The sequence below is a fragment of the Falco cherrug genome, chromosome 7, assembly GCF_023634085.1.
Source record: "Falco cherrug isolate bFalChe1 chromosome 7, bFalChe1.pri, whole genome shotgun sequence".
Lineage (NCBI taxonomy): Eukaryota > Metazoa > Chordata > Aves > Falconiformes > Falconidae > Falco > Falco cherrug.
This window is the reverse complement of record NC_073703.1, coordinates 2,239,231-2,254,239: the sequence shown is the minus strand read 5'-3', so window position 1 is coordinate 2,254,239 and position 15,009 is coordinate 2,239,231. Positions and strand designations below refer to the sequence as shown.

At 60.7% G+C, this 15,009-nt stretch overlaps 2 protein-coding genes across 2 annotated transcripts; one reads left to right on the top strand and one right to left on the bottom strand.

The window, feature by feature from the left end:
• Positions 1-2,068: 2,068 nt before the first annotated feature.
• Positions 2,069-13,583, bottom strand: CSK (C-terminal Src kinase). Its single transcript, XM_055716876.1, has 13 exons — positions 13,419-13,583; positions 7,499-7,576; positions 7,003-7,116; positions 6,283-6,395; positions 5,439-5,658; positions 4,711-4,804; positions 4,570-4,635; positions 4,334-4,433; positions 4,090-4,180; positions 3,746-3,819; positions 3,438-3,633; positions 3,128-3,214; positions 2,069-3,015 (listed from the first exon to the last, which is right to left on the bottom strand). Exons 2-13 carry the CDS (start codon positions 7,511-7,513, stop codon positions 2,833-2,835), a joined length of 1,353 nt encoding a protein of 450 aa, XP_055572851.1. The 5' UTR covers positions 7,514-7,576; positions 13,419-13,583; the 3' UTR covers positions 2,069-2,832.
• LOC129736467 (translation initiation factor IF-2-like) lies at positions 13,116-14,604 on the top strand. The gene has a single exon (XM_055715837.1). It carries the CDS (start codon positions 13,116-13,118, stop codon positions 14,223-14,225), a length of 1,110 nt encoding a protein of 369 aa, XP_055571812.1. The 3' UTR covers positions 14,226-14,604.
• Positions 14,605-15,009: the final 405 nt, after the last annotated feature.

Genomic DNA, 15,009 nt, shown 5'->3' with positions numbered 1-15,009 from the left:
GACACCCTGATCCGGCTGGGGGTGCTGAGCTCCAGTCCAGGGTGGGACGCTGATCAGCGCGGCAGAGGGAAGAGGCATGAGGGCTGCCAGAACTGGAGGCTGAATTTGCAGGAGTTTTTTAAACCCCGTGTCTCTGTCCGCCTCGCACACCATGCGGCAAAGGCAGGGGGAGAGGCAAAGTCCGTCGGTGGTCCTGCGTGGGCACCCCGGTGCTGGGCAGCACTGGCGTCCCGGGCAGCAGGGATGCTCCCTGCCTGCTGCTGCCGATGGTGATTCACGCTGCGAACCTGAGGCAGGATGGGAGCTGACACAACTGGGCCCACTGCCCATCTTCTTGTTGCCAGTGGGAGGAGGAGGAGGGGGACATGTGACCCAGAGCCCAGAAACCACAGTAGCCCCCTGGCTGTCCCCCAGGAGCTGGCAGCCTGTCCCCTCAGCCCACGCTGGTGCACAAGCTGCTGCTGAGTTGGTCCGCAACTGATGGGAACAGCACCAAAATCCCTGGGGAGAAATCACCTAGTGTGATACAGGCTATCCCTGGCTGTGCATCACCGGGCAGCAGCCCAAAGCGGGGGTGGACCCAGAGACAGGAGCCAGGAGCGAACAGCCTTGGATGGAGGAAACTGAGGCACGGAGACCGGTGGCGGCGGGGGGGTTGGCAGAGCTACTCTCCCCTCTTCGCAGTGAAGAACGGGATTTCTCACAGCAGCCCTCTCCCAACACCCTCCCAACCCCGAGGGTGCCGAGGATGTCAGTGTGGCACCAAGCACCCCCCAGACCCCCCTCCTGCCCATGGGATGGGTCACAGCCCCAGAGATTGGCAGCTCGGTGCCATTTAGAGGAAAACCAAAGGTCTAAAGGGGTTTGGGGTGAGGTTTTCCTCCTTTTTTTGATGGCTGGCAGGGGTCCATTGGCCAGCGGTAACCCAGGGCGAGGGGGTGGAGGGGATGCGAGGGGGGATCGGACCAAACCTCCTCCCTGCTCACTGATGCCTACCATCACATGAAGGTGCTGAGTATTTCTCGCCATTTCAAAAGCCGTCTTTCTTGCAGGCTTTGCCTGTAAATGACTTTAATCTTCATAAGCCCAAAAAGTAAAGCTGCTTATATGGCTGGGGCCTGCCGGAGCTCTAGGAGGAACAGGGGGAACGTGGACGAGAGGAGGGGGGGGCAGTTAGCCCAGGGGAAATGAAACCGTACAGTGGATCAAGCCTCGCCATATCCCTGTCCCATCCCCTGCAAGCACCTGGCCACACTGAGGTCTCAGGGGGAGTCAGGATGTGACTTCTGTCGCTACTGCCACCTCCCCTCCGCACCAGGCAGCTCCTGAAGGCTGTGGCACTCCATCCCACCTAGACCTGAGCTGTGCCTGCTGTCCCAGTGCTCCCTATTTTTTCCTTTGACCCCACCAAGAGGAGTCATGGTCCCAATCCTGGCCCAAAAGAGACAGAGCGCTCCCGATTCCAGCTTGCAAATCAGGCAGCCGGCAAAGCCGATGCTCACGCATCATTCAGTAATTCTCCATGGATGAAGGGAACTATTTTAAACCTACTGAGCCCTGTGTGCCAGATGCCACCTCCACTCAACACCCTTCAAGCCAGCAGAGACCCCCAGGGACACCTCCTCCCTGGGGACACCTCCTTTGGGGCCGGTGGTCCAGGGCACGGGGGGTCCCACTGTACAGCTGTCTTTAGCCCCTTGGCTGAGACAAGCAGGGCAGGGAACAAGGTCCACAAGGTCCAGGGATCAGCCCCAAAATCCATCCCCAGATCTTCCCCCGCCTGCTTCAAGCATCTCCAGGGCAGAAGGTAAAGCCCAGCTTAAAGGGGAGCTGTGCCATCACCCGGCAGCCTCAGCCCCGGCACAGCCTCACCAGTTCCCATGGGCAGCATGGAACAAAGTGATGCTCATCCCCGTGTGGGGACCCTGGGCAGAGACGGGGGGACTGTCCCCACCTCGTACCCTGCCACAGGATCCCAGGACCCCCAGGGCACTGCATTCCGCCCCCTTCCCCAGAGCTGCATCCCATGGGAGCAGAGCCAGACACAGAGGGGCGGTGAGGCAGGATGTGCCGCGTCCGTAGGGAATGGTTTTTTTTTATTACAGTTTTAATCTCACAGTCGGTAGCATTACATGAGAATAAAGCACTGGACAGGACTGGAAAAAAAGGCCTCTGGAGACAGCATGCAAACATTGCAACGAGTTTAAAGCAAAACAACCCAAAAAAAAAAGCGTCTCACGGGGACGCGGCCGCACTCTCCCAACCGGGCGGCGAGTCCAGCGTCTCCCCTTTAACCATCACTTCTGTCGTTGGGGTTTCCTTTTTGTGTGTCCGTTTCATTGGCTTATTTATTTTATTATTATTCTTCTTTTATTAACCTTCTTCTCTCTTTTTTTTCTTTTTTTTTTTTCTTTTAATTACATTAAAAAATAAGATTCGTACTTTAGTAAAACACCCAGCGCTCTGCTGGGCCCTGCTTGAAATAATAAAAAACAACCAAAAAACCCAACACCCTCCCCCCAAAAAACTCAGAAAACAAAAAACCCCACCCAAAAAATAATAAAAAAAGAGCTGGGAGACCAAAAAAACAACCCCAAAACCTGGGAGAAAAAAAAAAAAAAAAAAAAAAAAAAAAAAGGAGATTGATTTGGAAGTTTGGAAGCAACCGGGAGAACTGGCTGGGGGGAGGGGGGGGCAGGAAGGGGGGAAGGACACCCCCGGGGCTCCCTCCTGGCCGCTCCTGGTGGCAGGGCTGGGCAAGGGGGCTGCCCACACCCTGGTCCCCCCTGCAGTGTGGGTCCCCTCCGGCTGCCGGGGGGGTGAGCCTCCCCCTCACAGGTAGAGCTCCTTCTCTTTGATATGCACTAGCTGTTCGCGGAGCTGGTGGAAGGACGGCCGGTGGCCGGGGTCCAGGGTCCAGCACTTCTTCATCACCTCGTAGACGACGGCGGGGCAACCGTCGGGAGCATCCATCTTATAGCCCTTCTCCACGCGGGGTACCACATCCTTCAGGGGCTGGGGGTACAGGGGATGGGTTTCAGGATGAGGAGGTGCGGGTTGCCCCATAAACAGGGGCTCAGCACCCCCAAAAACCAGCCCGGAGGGGAGGGCGGTGGTCCTCACTTACAATTCTTGGATAAGGCACTCGCCCGAAGGAGTAGATTTCCCAGAGGAGGATCCCGAAGCTCCACACGTCCGACTTGGTGGAGAATTTCTGGAGGGAGGGGAGAGAAGCCCTGTGAGCAGGCTCAGGCCGGGGGGGGGGCAACAGACCTTCCCCACCCTCAGGGCAGCTGGTTTTGGGGGTCAGACAGTGGGAACTGGGGCTCAAGCACCATCTTTACATGTAAAATCATTGGTGGCATGGGACATGTCCCCTTCCTCCAGCCTCCACCACATCCTTGCAGGCAGGGGACCCCCCGGCTCCGCTCACCCACCTTTTCTCTAAGTGCTTCTGGCGCCGTCCACTTCACCGGCAGCTTCCCCGTGTCTTGCGTGGAGGAGGCTTCCTTGGTCAGCCCGAAATCGCTGACCTTCGCGATGTTGTCCTCCGAAACCAGGACGTTCCTTGCCGCCAGGTCCCGGTGGACAAAGTTGTTGGCTTCCAGGTACTCCATGGCTTCACAGACATCTCTGGTTGGGGCGGGGTGGGGAAAAGAGGGTTAGTGAGGTGGCCCCACCATGCCGGTGGGTGCAGGTCAGGGCGGTAGAACAGCCAACCCTTGGTGCCTTGCCCCGTACTTACAAGGAGAACTTCAGCAGGCAGTCTGCACCGAGGACTGACCGCCCGCGCGACCGCAGGTAGTCTACTAGACTGCCCTGGAGGGATGGAGAGAGAGATGGTGCCATCAGGGTCAGCATCCCACACGCTGCCCCCTCCCATGTGGGGCAGGACCTAGGGATGAGGTCCCTCCCTCGGAGCCAACAGGGGCACTGCCACCTCCAAACACCATGGTGGCCCCAGGGAGATGCCACCCAAGCTGGGATGTCCCAGCTGTGTCTGCCAGGGTGACACCCTGGGGGAATGCTGTGGGGAGGCGGGGCAGAGGGACCAGAGTAGGAGGGTGGGTACCGGGGTGGGGGTCTCACCTTGGCCATGTACTCAGTGACGATGTAAAGGCCGCTCTTCTCCTCCACGATCACCCCCAGAAGCTGCACCAGGTTGCTGTGTCGGAGCTGCCTGCGCGGCGCAGGGGGCTCAGAGCAGGGCTCTGGGGAGAAGGGGGCTCCCACGGCCCCCGCAGGGCATCGGGGATCACCCGCCTCCACTCATACGGACAGAGGTGCCCCCTCCCTTGCATTGTCGTCGTCCCCCCCCCCGGGTAACACTCACGTCATGACAGACGCCTCCGCCAGAAAGGCTTGCGCTGTGGCGTCGTTTTTAATGCACTTCACGGCGACTTTGTTCCCCCGGTAATCCCCCAGCATCACGTCTGCGGGCCAGGAGAGACGGGCACAGGAGGCACTGGGAAGCATCCCGGCCTCCTGGGACCCCACCATCACCCTGGGGGGGCTACAGAGGAGCCCCCCTGCCTAGGGCCACCGCGGCATTGGGGACACGGGGCTCACCTCCGAATTCCCCTTTGCCAATGATCTGCAACAGCTTGAGGTCCTTCATGTTGAGGGCCCAGCCGCCTGCACGGGGGAGAAGGGAGAGTGAGGGGGTGCGGGGGGGTCCCCAGGAGCCAGGGAAGGGGCACGGCCACTCACTGCGGGAGAACTCGTCCTGTGCTGCCACCGTCCCCTCCATCACCTTGGGTTTGATGAGGCGGGTGCAGAGCCCGTCCGCGTCCGTGGTGTAATGCTGGGGGGGAGATGGGAGTGAGGGGCAGACCTGGGGGGCATCGCGGTGGGATGGGCGGTGCTGGGGGTGACACCCGGGGGTGGGGGTCCCTGCCAAGGCGATGCCAGGCTCTGGGACCCCACCAGGTGGCAGCACGAGGCCACAGATGGGTCCGGTGGGGGCTTGGGGACCCTCCTCCTGGTCCCTCTGTCCCCTGCACATCGTGCCCTGTCAACCCACCTGCTCTGCCCTGTCCCTACCCCCGCCTTGCCCCAGGGGTCTGTCCCCAGCAGCCCCAACCCACCCATGGGAGTCAGCAGAGGAGGTCCCACCACCTCCCGAGCTCCAGACTTGCAGCCCCAACCTCACCCAGGGGGTCAACAGAGAAGGTCCCGCCATCTCCTGGGCTCCAGACCTGCAGCCCCAGCCCAGCCCATGGGTCAGCAGAGAAGGTCCCACCATCTCCTGGGCTCCAGACCTGCAGCCCCAGCCCAGCCCACGGGTCAGCAGAGAAGGTCCCATCATCTCCTGGGCCACAGGCCTGCTGTCCCACCAGCTCTGACCTATATGGCTCCCCCAACCTCAACCTACGGTCCCCAGGCTGGCCAAGGGGGACAGGACCGGTGATAGCTCCTGTCGACAGGTGAGACCTCACCTCCACCAGCTGCATGAGGTTTTCAAAGTAGACCTCCTCGTCAATGCTCAGCTTGCTGGAGGAGTAGATGATGCGGTAGTGCTCCACCTTCCCCTCGCAGCTGACGCACAGGGTGTAGTCCCCGGGGTAATTGGTGCTCTCCCGCACCAGGAACAGCCCTGTCTCGGGGGGGTACAGCAGCCGCTCTGCCTGCTCCCGCGTGATCTTCCCATGGAACCATCTGCCACAGGGCACAGCGGGCAGGTCAGGGGCTGGGGACTCACTGGCCAGAGCCCTGTGGGGCTGTGTTTGGTGGCAATGGGGACACGGAGCAGCCTGCATCCCCGCCTGCGCGCAGCCAGCTTGCCCGTGCTCCTCCTTGCTGCTCCCCCGCCCCCCGCCCCAGCTCCCTTCACAGCATCCTGCTCCCCCATTCTGGGGACTCAGCCCCTCCGCACTTGGGGGTTTCCATCCCACGGCAGCCCCAGCTCCTCCAGACTGGGGGTCACCGGTGGCTCTGGGATGCAGCAGGGACATCAGAACCATCCACCTACCTACCTGCCTGCCTGCCCACCTCCTGCCCCCCCGCACAGACCCCGTTCCAACCCATTCTTTCCCCCAGCAGCCTTTACAGCCACAGCTTTGGGTCAGGGACCCACTGTGAAATGCCATCTGGCCACCCTCTGCCCGCTGAGCCCAAGCCCTGGCCCCTTCCCCCTCCCGACCCCACTAAGGGTCCTGGCGAGGGACGCTGCTTCCATCAGGACACAGGGCGACTGGCTCTCTGGCCCAGCACAGGGGGGCTGCTCCAGACCAAGCCAGCTGCCCCCAGCCCACCCCGGCAGAGTCCTTGGCAGATACTCACGGCATGAGGCTGAGCTTGATCCCAGCTTTCACTCCTTCCCGCTTCTGCACGTAGTTAGCGGGGATGATGCCCTCCCGGCCCACCTTGTTTTTCGCCTTGTACCAGTTGGGATCCTGTGGGGACAGCAGAGGTGTCACCACCAGCCCACGGCCCCTGGAGATGGCAGCATCCCACCAAAGGAGCCCGTGGGGGTGTCAGCGCGGTCCCTCCTTTCCCAGGCAGCTGCCTGCGTGTCCCCAGCCCCCCGGCCCGGCTGCAGGCAGGACAGGGTGGCCAGGGGACAGCCGCAAAGGTTGGGGTTGGTGCTGGGGCCAGCAAACCCCAGTGCTCGTGGCCCCATGGGGGTCACTGCAATCCCCCTCCCAGGCTGCTGGGCATCCTGGAGCCCCCCGAACTACAGCCCCTCTCTTTTTCTCCCCCAGCACGCAGCACAGCATCGCTCCCCAGTTGCGAGCCTCTCCCCTCCCTCCTCCACCTCCCAGGAGGCACCGAGAGGTTTACATTTCGGAGAAACCTTAACTAACGAGGCCATGAATTAATTAACCAAACGCGTGGCCCCATTCCTGCCCTGCTGGCTCTGCGGGACTTCCAGCGGGACCAGGGGATCCCACCAGCACAGCAAAAGTCCTGCGGGGTGCAGGGACGCTCCTGACATCCCGTGGAAATCCCAGCATTGGGAGTGGCAGCAGCAGGGGGGTCGTGGGGAGGCGACGGCCATACCTTGGTGACAGCGACGATGGTAAGGACGTCTCCTTTGCTGAAAGGCAGGTCCTGCTCCGCCGTACCGTGGAAGTTGTACTTGGCGATACATTCTGTACCAGACGGCCAAACGGCCTGGCCGGGGAGAGGGGGGCGGCTCAGAGTCCGGCTGGGCGCAGCCCCCACCCTCAGCCCCCCTTGACCCATAGGGACCCCTGCCACAGGCACGTGGGGCCCCTGTCTCTCTGATGCAAACCCAGATGGGATTCACTTAAACCAGAACCAGTTTGGGGGATTTGGGGCAGCCCTGAGAGCTCAGACAGTGATTTTTGGCTGGAATGGGGACAGAAAGGGGGACACAGACACAAAACTGCAGGTCCCTGCAGTGCTGGGCTTCTGCAGGGGCATGAGGCGGATGGGGACAAGTGTCCCCATGTCCCTCCTGAGCCTTGGGGCCATCTCTGAATGGCTGGAGAGCCTGCTCCACCCCTGCCTCTCCTCCCTGCCCGGTACTTACCTGCATCCCTGACATCTTCTCAGGAGGTTGGGGAGCACGAATCTCACAGGGGGGACACGCCACTTGGTACCATGAGACCTGCAGAGGGAAAGGACGACTGAGAAGCAGGCATGGTGGGGCAGGCTGCGGAAGGGTGATGGGCAGGGAGCAGCCCCCCCTGCAAAGGATGCTCCCCAGGGTGAGCAAGCATCTCTTCCACCACCGAGAAGGGAGCAGGTCCTGCCTGAGGTGCTGCTTCCAAAACGTCCCCAACCCGATGTGAAAGTGGGAGCTCCGGGTCTGCTCAGCCCCCCCGGCAGCTGGGGGCCGGCGCCGAGCTGCTCACCCAGATTATAAGGTATTTGCACGGATACAGCTTCTTAAGAGCGGAGTTTTACATGCTGTGTGGCCACTGCAGCATCTGCACCAGCAATCCCAGGGAAAAACCAGGACGGTGCAGAGATGCCCGGGGATGGGAAGGGAACTGAGATGACCTCCAGGGGCAGCTGAAGCCCACTCCCCAGCCCAGAGTGGTTACTGCACCATGGTGGCCAGCTGAGAACCAGCCGCGAGAAGCTCCAGACCCTCTGCCTGGCATGTGCACAACCACCTCTGCCTTGGCAAGCCCCCCAGCCCCATCCTGCAAAGCCTCCTGCACCCTCCTCCAGGGTGGTGCACCCATCAGCAAGGCAGTGCACAGGCCCTGCAGCACCAAGGGGGAAACTGAGGCACAGGGCAGCGATGGGATCCAGCTGGCGAGGAGCAGCCACCCTGAGCCCCCCGCTCACACCCCACCCAGCATCCCGGTGTCCATCCCCCCCGGCAGCACCAGGGGCTATGCAGCCTGAGCCCCGCTCTCCCATGACGCCTGCTGGCCCACGTGTGGAAACATCCAGCCCTGGGAGCTTCCCAGGTCTGGGATCCAAAAGAAATAAAATAAATCTATTCCGTGCAGGATAAAACCCATCAGCGCTGCGGGACACAGGACCTCCTGCCGGCTCCTAAATCCCAGGAGGATGCACTCTCCGGGGGTGCTGTGCTCCCCCCTGACAGCGTCTGGGCTGGGTTGCATCCTGCCCTGCACGTGGGAGGGGAACAAACCCAGCTTTATTTTCGCCACTTCTACCCCTGGGAAGAGATGAAGTCACCGGCCCCGGCGTCAAACCAGGCTTTCTTGGGCCAGGGCACCGGGGTCGTGCCGAGCGGGGGGCACGGAGCAGGATGCGTGGGATGCAGGCAGGGCATTGCTGCCCGCACACTCCAAAACCCACCCAGGTAATGAATTCCTCATATCGATTCGGAGCTGCCAGTGGCCATTGCTCCCGGCCCTGCTGTCAGCAGCTCAGAATATTTTGGGAAGGCGGAACCGAAACGAGAGGCAAGGCCGGCAGGGACAGGAGGAGGAAGAAGATAAGGGGCAGAACCACGGGGAGGAAGAGAGCGGGTGCAAACATGCGAGCATGGCCCCGCTTCCACCACAGCCGTGCCCGGAGCCTTCCAGAAAAGGCATCACGTTGTCACGACCTCCCTCACCTTCCCCTGGAGAGGGGACATGCTGCAAGTTGCTTTATTTTTGGCATCAGAGAGGAGAAATCAAGGCTCAGGTGCTCACCCTAAGGACAGAGCTTGGGGACCCAAAGCTGAGCGTTGGGGTTCACCAGTGAAGCCCATCACCGCAGCGTCAGGGCCCCATGTGTCAGGTCGGTTTTCCTCCCAGCCAGCCCCAGGGCTGTTGATGAAGAAAAGCCTCTCGAGATGGCACCAAACCCAACTTGGTGGCACCCACGAGCCTGGGGATACCATCACCGAGGCGGCGAGGACCCAGGGGAGGGCAGCACTGGGTGATGCTGGACTGAAGACCATCAGCTGGGAATGCAGCCCCAGCTCAAACCCTCTTCATTTTCACGGTGATTTTTGGTTAAATTCTGAATTTATACCTGGTGGGGAGCAAAAATTTCAGCAAAGGGTCTGGACACCACCAGTATGAAATGCAGGTCAAGAAAAACAGGGAATAAACTACACCTCTCCATCAGAGGGATGTGGCTGAAGTCTGGAAGGATCTGGTTTAGGAATACGTGCCCCTGCATCCCTGCGGAGGCAATTTCCCATCACTTGGGTTTTCAGCCCCGTTCTCCATCCACGCCCCCCCCCCCCCCCCGCCCAGATGCCAAGCAGGAGCCGGCCCCGGGTGTTGCTCAAGGAGCAGCTCAGCCCCGAAGCGCTGAGTCAGCGCTTCCCACAGGCTGGGCACTCCGGTGTTGCCGCTTTAAAATAACCAAAGGAGAAAATGCAAGCAGGATGGCCGTTTCAACCCAGATGTGACCACAGCTGGAAAATTCCAGCTGGGTTTTGCCTGCTGGAGCTGGGTGGGGATGCCGGGCAGCATCACCTGGAAGGGATGCCCACAGGTCTGTCCCAGGACCACAGTCTACCTGGAGGTTGGAAAAGCCATTTTCCACCCTGCGTGGGAGCTGGACTTTCCCAATCCCCGAGGCCGGTTGTTTGAGCTTTCAGCTCACGAATGTCACCAGCATTTATATTTCATAAATGCAGAGAGGATACAAAATTTATAGTTTTTTCTTCTTTTTTTTCTTCGGGTTTCAAGCCTTCATAAGAGTATTTTCTTTCTCAGACAAAACTGTCCCAGCAAACCACACCAAGAGGAACACACTCCAGCCAGACCCAGGATTTTTACCTTCCTGAACCACGGACATTCATGGCATCAGGTGGTGGCATTGTTATAAATATAGCGCAAGAAATTTGCTTATCGGTTCTACAGGGGAGGCGGTTAACGGCACCGGGAACTGCCCTTCGCAGAGCCCCTGACGCCCCCTTCTACACGTCGGCACAGACCTTCCTCCTCCTGAGGATGACTTTTAAGCAGCAGCCTGATTTTTTTTTTTTTTAATTGTTACCTAATTTCTGCCTTAAAGCCGAGGCTTTCCGAAGAGGAGGAAACCACAGGCCCCCAAGAGCACCAAGCTCCGGGGCCACTGCCAACCAGCCCCCGAAGGCACCGCTGCCTGCGGTGGCCTCATGTGACAGCCAGCGGTTCCTGCCGAGCGCGTCACCCGCCGTCACCCAGGCCGGCCCCAGCCTCGTGCCAGCATTCGCTTCCGCCATCCCAGCTTATCCCTATGGGATGCCGGGTTGGGAGAAGGATGCAGTGATGCTGGTGCAGATCCAGAGCCTAAAGGCAGCATCCCCTGCCTTCCCTGCCGGCGAGCTCCGGGAAAACACCGGCATCGCCCCTTCTCTCCGAAAGCAGAGGTGCTTCCCCAGGGAGGGTGCGCAGCAGCAGAAGTCAGCTTGAAAAGAAATAAAATTAAATTAAAAATATAGCCACGGAGCAGCCCAACCAATTCAGCAGGGCCGAGGGCCAGGTTTGGCTATTTTCAGCCCTGCAGACAAGGGTTTCACTCCCCCTGGAAACTCCCCATCCCCAAAGAGGGGCTCAGGGAAGCAGCCGGGGCACCCACCAGCCTTTTCTCCGCAGAAAACCACTTCCCTTTCTTCCCCATCCTCCGCCTGAGCATCCTTTGAGCCGCTCCACCCAGGCACCCTGGTGAGGAACCTCAGCCCGGTGCTGCGGAGGGCCGGGGGCCATGCGGTCTGTGATGGGGTCACCCACCAGGTCAGGCCCATCCCTGCTGCCTCCCTCCCAGCCCCGCTCCTGGATTTCCCTCCAGGAAGCCCGGCTCAGCAGCCAGCAGCTGGGAAAGGTGGGCAGGGCAGGTACGGTGAATAGCTTTGCCACACGGGTAATCCAAAGGGCACCACGAAAATGAGCCAGGGAAACCTTTTTTCTTGTTAATCACCAGCCAAAATCGTGCTGTGCCAAACCCGCAGGCAGGCTGGGACCGGCGCCCGGGGGGAGTCAGGGACCCCAAACCACCCGAAGAGCACCGGCACCATCGGATGGGTTGCGGGAAAGATGCTGCATTTCCATTTCAAACCCAATCAGCTGGAGGGAAACGGGGAGCAGACCCTGCAACACTATTTAAAATAAAAGTTTAGTTGTAGATGGCAGGAAAGCTTCATTCCTGTCGGAAATGGGCATGCAGGCGCCATCCACATCCACCCCACCCCGCTCATCCATCTCACCCTCACCAAAACATCTCCCAGCGCTCAACAACCCGAGTTTCTTTAAACTTAAAAAAAAAACAAAAAAAACCTAAAACCAGACAACATCCTTACTCTCTCCAAAAGATCTTATCGCCTGTTATTACAAGTAACACCTACGATTGCTATAATCGAAAGAAAAACGTTCCTCCTTTATCTCATCAGCGAGCTGGCTGCGCTCACAAGGGAGGGTTTTGCTGCTGCTCCCCCAACCCAGCTTTGACCAGGTGCCCTGCTGGGGAAGGAGGGGGGGGTCCTTCCTTTTTTTTTTTTTTTTTTTTTTCTTTGGGGATGTGTGTTTCTTCTTTTCAAAAGAAAAAGAGATGATGTTGCTGCTCAGACCTCAGAAGGTGCCTGGAGGATAGTCGGAGGCAGGTGGAGGCCTGGAGAGATGCTGCTCCCGGCCTCCCCATCGCAGAGGGGTTTTCCTGGTCCTCCTCTTCCCTATGAAAATCCTCATCAGGATGAAATCATCCTGCCCTCATTACCCCACAAGTCACCCTGGTATTCCCATCCCAGGTGCTGGAGGGTGTCAGGGTATCCCCAGAAATGGGCACATGGTGCGGAGAGGAGTGGCTGCCGGTGAAGCCGCCCTGGCGCTGGCAGGGGCCAAGCCAGGATGCGGTTGAAAGGTTTTTTTGCAAACACCCACCCAAAACTGAAAAGGCAGCGGGGAGGCAGCAGTCGCAGGGCAAAGAGCACCCAAAACTCCCCGGGTTCACAGGGATAGCATCCCTGAGGAGCTTATCCCAGTGCCGCTCCCCGTCGCGAGGCTTTGGCTCATCACTACCTTCCTGCTGATGCCCAATGAGGGATGGGAGGACAGGGACCCCCTTCTCCCAGGGATGCTCCCAAAGCCTCCTGCATCCCCCCGCCGCGCTTCCACGGACCTCTTCGGCCACTCTGCCTTGCCAGGATTGGGATGGGCTGCGTGGGGGTCCGGTGGGAACAAGGGAACAAACCCCGGGGGAATGTGAGGGGCGAGATCCCCTCTGTCCTGAGAGGAAGGCAGCCATCCTCCTCCTCCTCCTTTGGCTCCCTGGCCCTTTCACCTTCGATTTTCAATTTTTATTTTTTTTATTTTTTTTTTACTTTTTTTTCCCCACGATGGCACAGCCCCTTTCACTCTCGATAAACCTACGAGCAACAGCCAGGGCTATAAATAACCCGTCAACGCCTTATTGACAAAAAAAAAAAAAAAAATAAATTTAAAAAATATATTGTTGCCGGCCCCTTTTGAGGGCCGGCCCGAGCTCCCCCCTCCTGCCCGAACCGCTCTGCACAGCCCCGCCAGCAACTCGGCCTCCCGGTACCGAACCGGCCCCGGTCTTTGTACCGGATGGGGCCACAGCAGGGGGCGGGGGCGCAGCCCCTTACCGGGGGCAGCTCCGGGGCTGCGGGGCCGGCCCCCCCGGAGCGGGGGATGCTGCCGGGTCCCCGGCTCTCCCCGCCGCCGCAGCCGGCAGGATGCGCCCCCCGCCCCCCCGGCGGCTGGGGGATGCTGGGGTCCCCGGGGATGGTGGCTGAGCGGGAGCGGCCTGTGATGGGGTCACCCACCGGGTCAAGCAGCCCGAGGCGGCTGTCCCCGTCCCCGTCCCTGTCCCCGTCCCCCTCCGGTTCCCCCCGCCTCCCCGGCCCGCCCCGCAGGCCCCATTGTCTGCGCTCCGCACCCGCCGCGCTCCCGGCCCCGCTCCCCCCGCGGCGGGGGCGCTCCCCAACCGGGGGTACCCGGGGGAGGGGCACCCCCCATGGCCCACCTCCCCCCCCCCCCCGGGCGGCGGGGCTCCCCGGTACGGCGCGGGCAGGCGGCGGCACTCACCTCCCTCCGGGCAGGGGGCTCAGCCCGCCGCCGGCTGCTCCATGCGGCGCTGCCGGGGGCCTCCGGGCTCGGCTGGGCCGGCGGGGGGGCGCGGGGGGGCGGAAGGGGCGGAGGAAGCCGGAGCCGCCGGAGTCGCCGCCGCCGCCCGGCGGGGCCGAACCCGGTGCGGCGGGGAGCCGGTGCGGCGGGGCGCGGGGGCGGGGGGAGGCGGGGGGGGAGCTGCGCGTCCGCCGCCCACCTCGGGCCGGGCGAGGGGCGCGGGGTCCGCCCGGGGCGGCGGGGCCTGCTGGAAGGAAGCGGCGCCCGGAATCGGAGCGCCCCGAGCAGCGCGCCTGCGCCGGCACGGCTCGGCCCGGCACGGCGGGGCACGGCGCGGGGCCGCCACCTGCCGGGGACCGCCGCACCGCGCCCGTCCGCACCGGCATCGGCGTCCGCACCGGCACGCGCGTCCGCACCGGCCTCGGCACCCGCGCCCGTACCCGCAGCGGCACCGGCATCGGCACCCGCATCCGCACCGGCACCCGCACCGGCACTGGCACCCACGTCGGTACCAGCATCTGCACCCACAGCGGCACTGGCACTGGCATCGGCACCAGCGTCCTCACCCACACCCACGCCAGCATCTGCGCCCGCACCAGCACCCATACCCGCACCTGCACCAGCATCACCATCTACACTGGCACCCACACCCATACCCACACCTGCATCGACAACAGCATCCGCACCCATACCTGCACCAGCACCTGTACCCTCAACTGTGCCCACACCAGCATCAGCACCCGCATCTGCACCTGCCCAGCATCATGATCCACACTGGCACCCACACCTGTATCGGCAACAGTACCTGCACCAGCACCCGTACCCACACCAGCATCGAGCCGTGCTGCCCAGCCCCAGCCTCGTGCTGTCCCCCGGGTTCCTGCGTGGGCCGGGGGTGCCTGCTTGGTGGGTGCTTGCATGGGCGCAAAATAGTACTAAAAGTGCACTAAAATACTAATATAATAATAATAAATCAACACTAAATAATAATAAAATGCTCAAATAACAAAATAATTATATAATCTCTAAAGTAATGTAACATAATACAACATAACATAATATAAACCAACATAATATAAATATACTGTAATATAAATATAACATACTATAGTATCTAGATGATCTTTAAGGTCCCTTCCAACTCAAACCATTCTATGTTTCTATGGTTCTACAATATAATATAAACAGCAATGATGATGATGATGATGATGATGATGATGATGATGATGATGATGATGATGATGATGATGATGGCAGGGGGTAGTGGGCTCCAGCTGCGGCCGGGCAGGCAGAGAGCAAGGGTACCCCTGGGCCAGGCACCCCCCCACCCTGACTGGCCGCAGCATGGCAGTGCCCTGGGGGTGCCAGAGTGTGGGGGGCTGTTCCAGCAAGGGAACGGGATGGAGGGAGGTCTGGGAGAGGGGAAATGGTGTTTGGGCATCCTGGCACGTTTCCTTGTCGGCCACCATGCTGGTCCCTGGGGATGCTCCGCAACCTGCTCAGTCCCCAGTGCATCCATCCGTGGGGAGGGGCGCAGGTTCAGGAGTGCTGG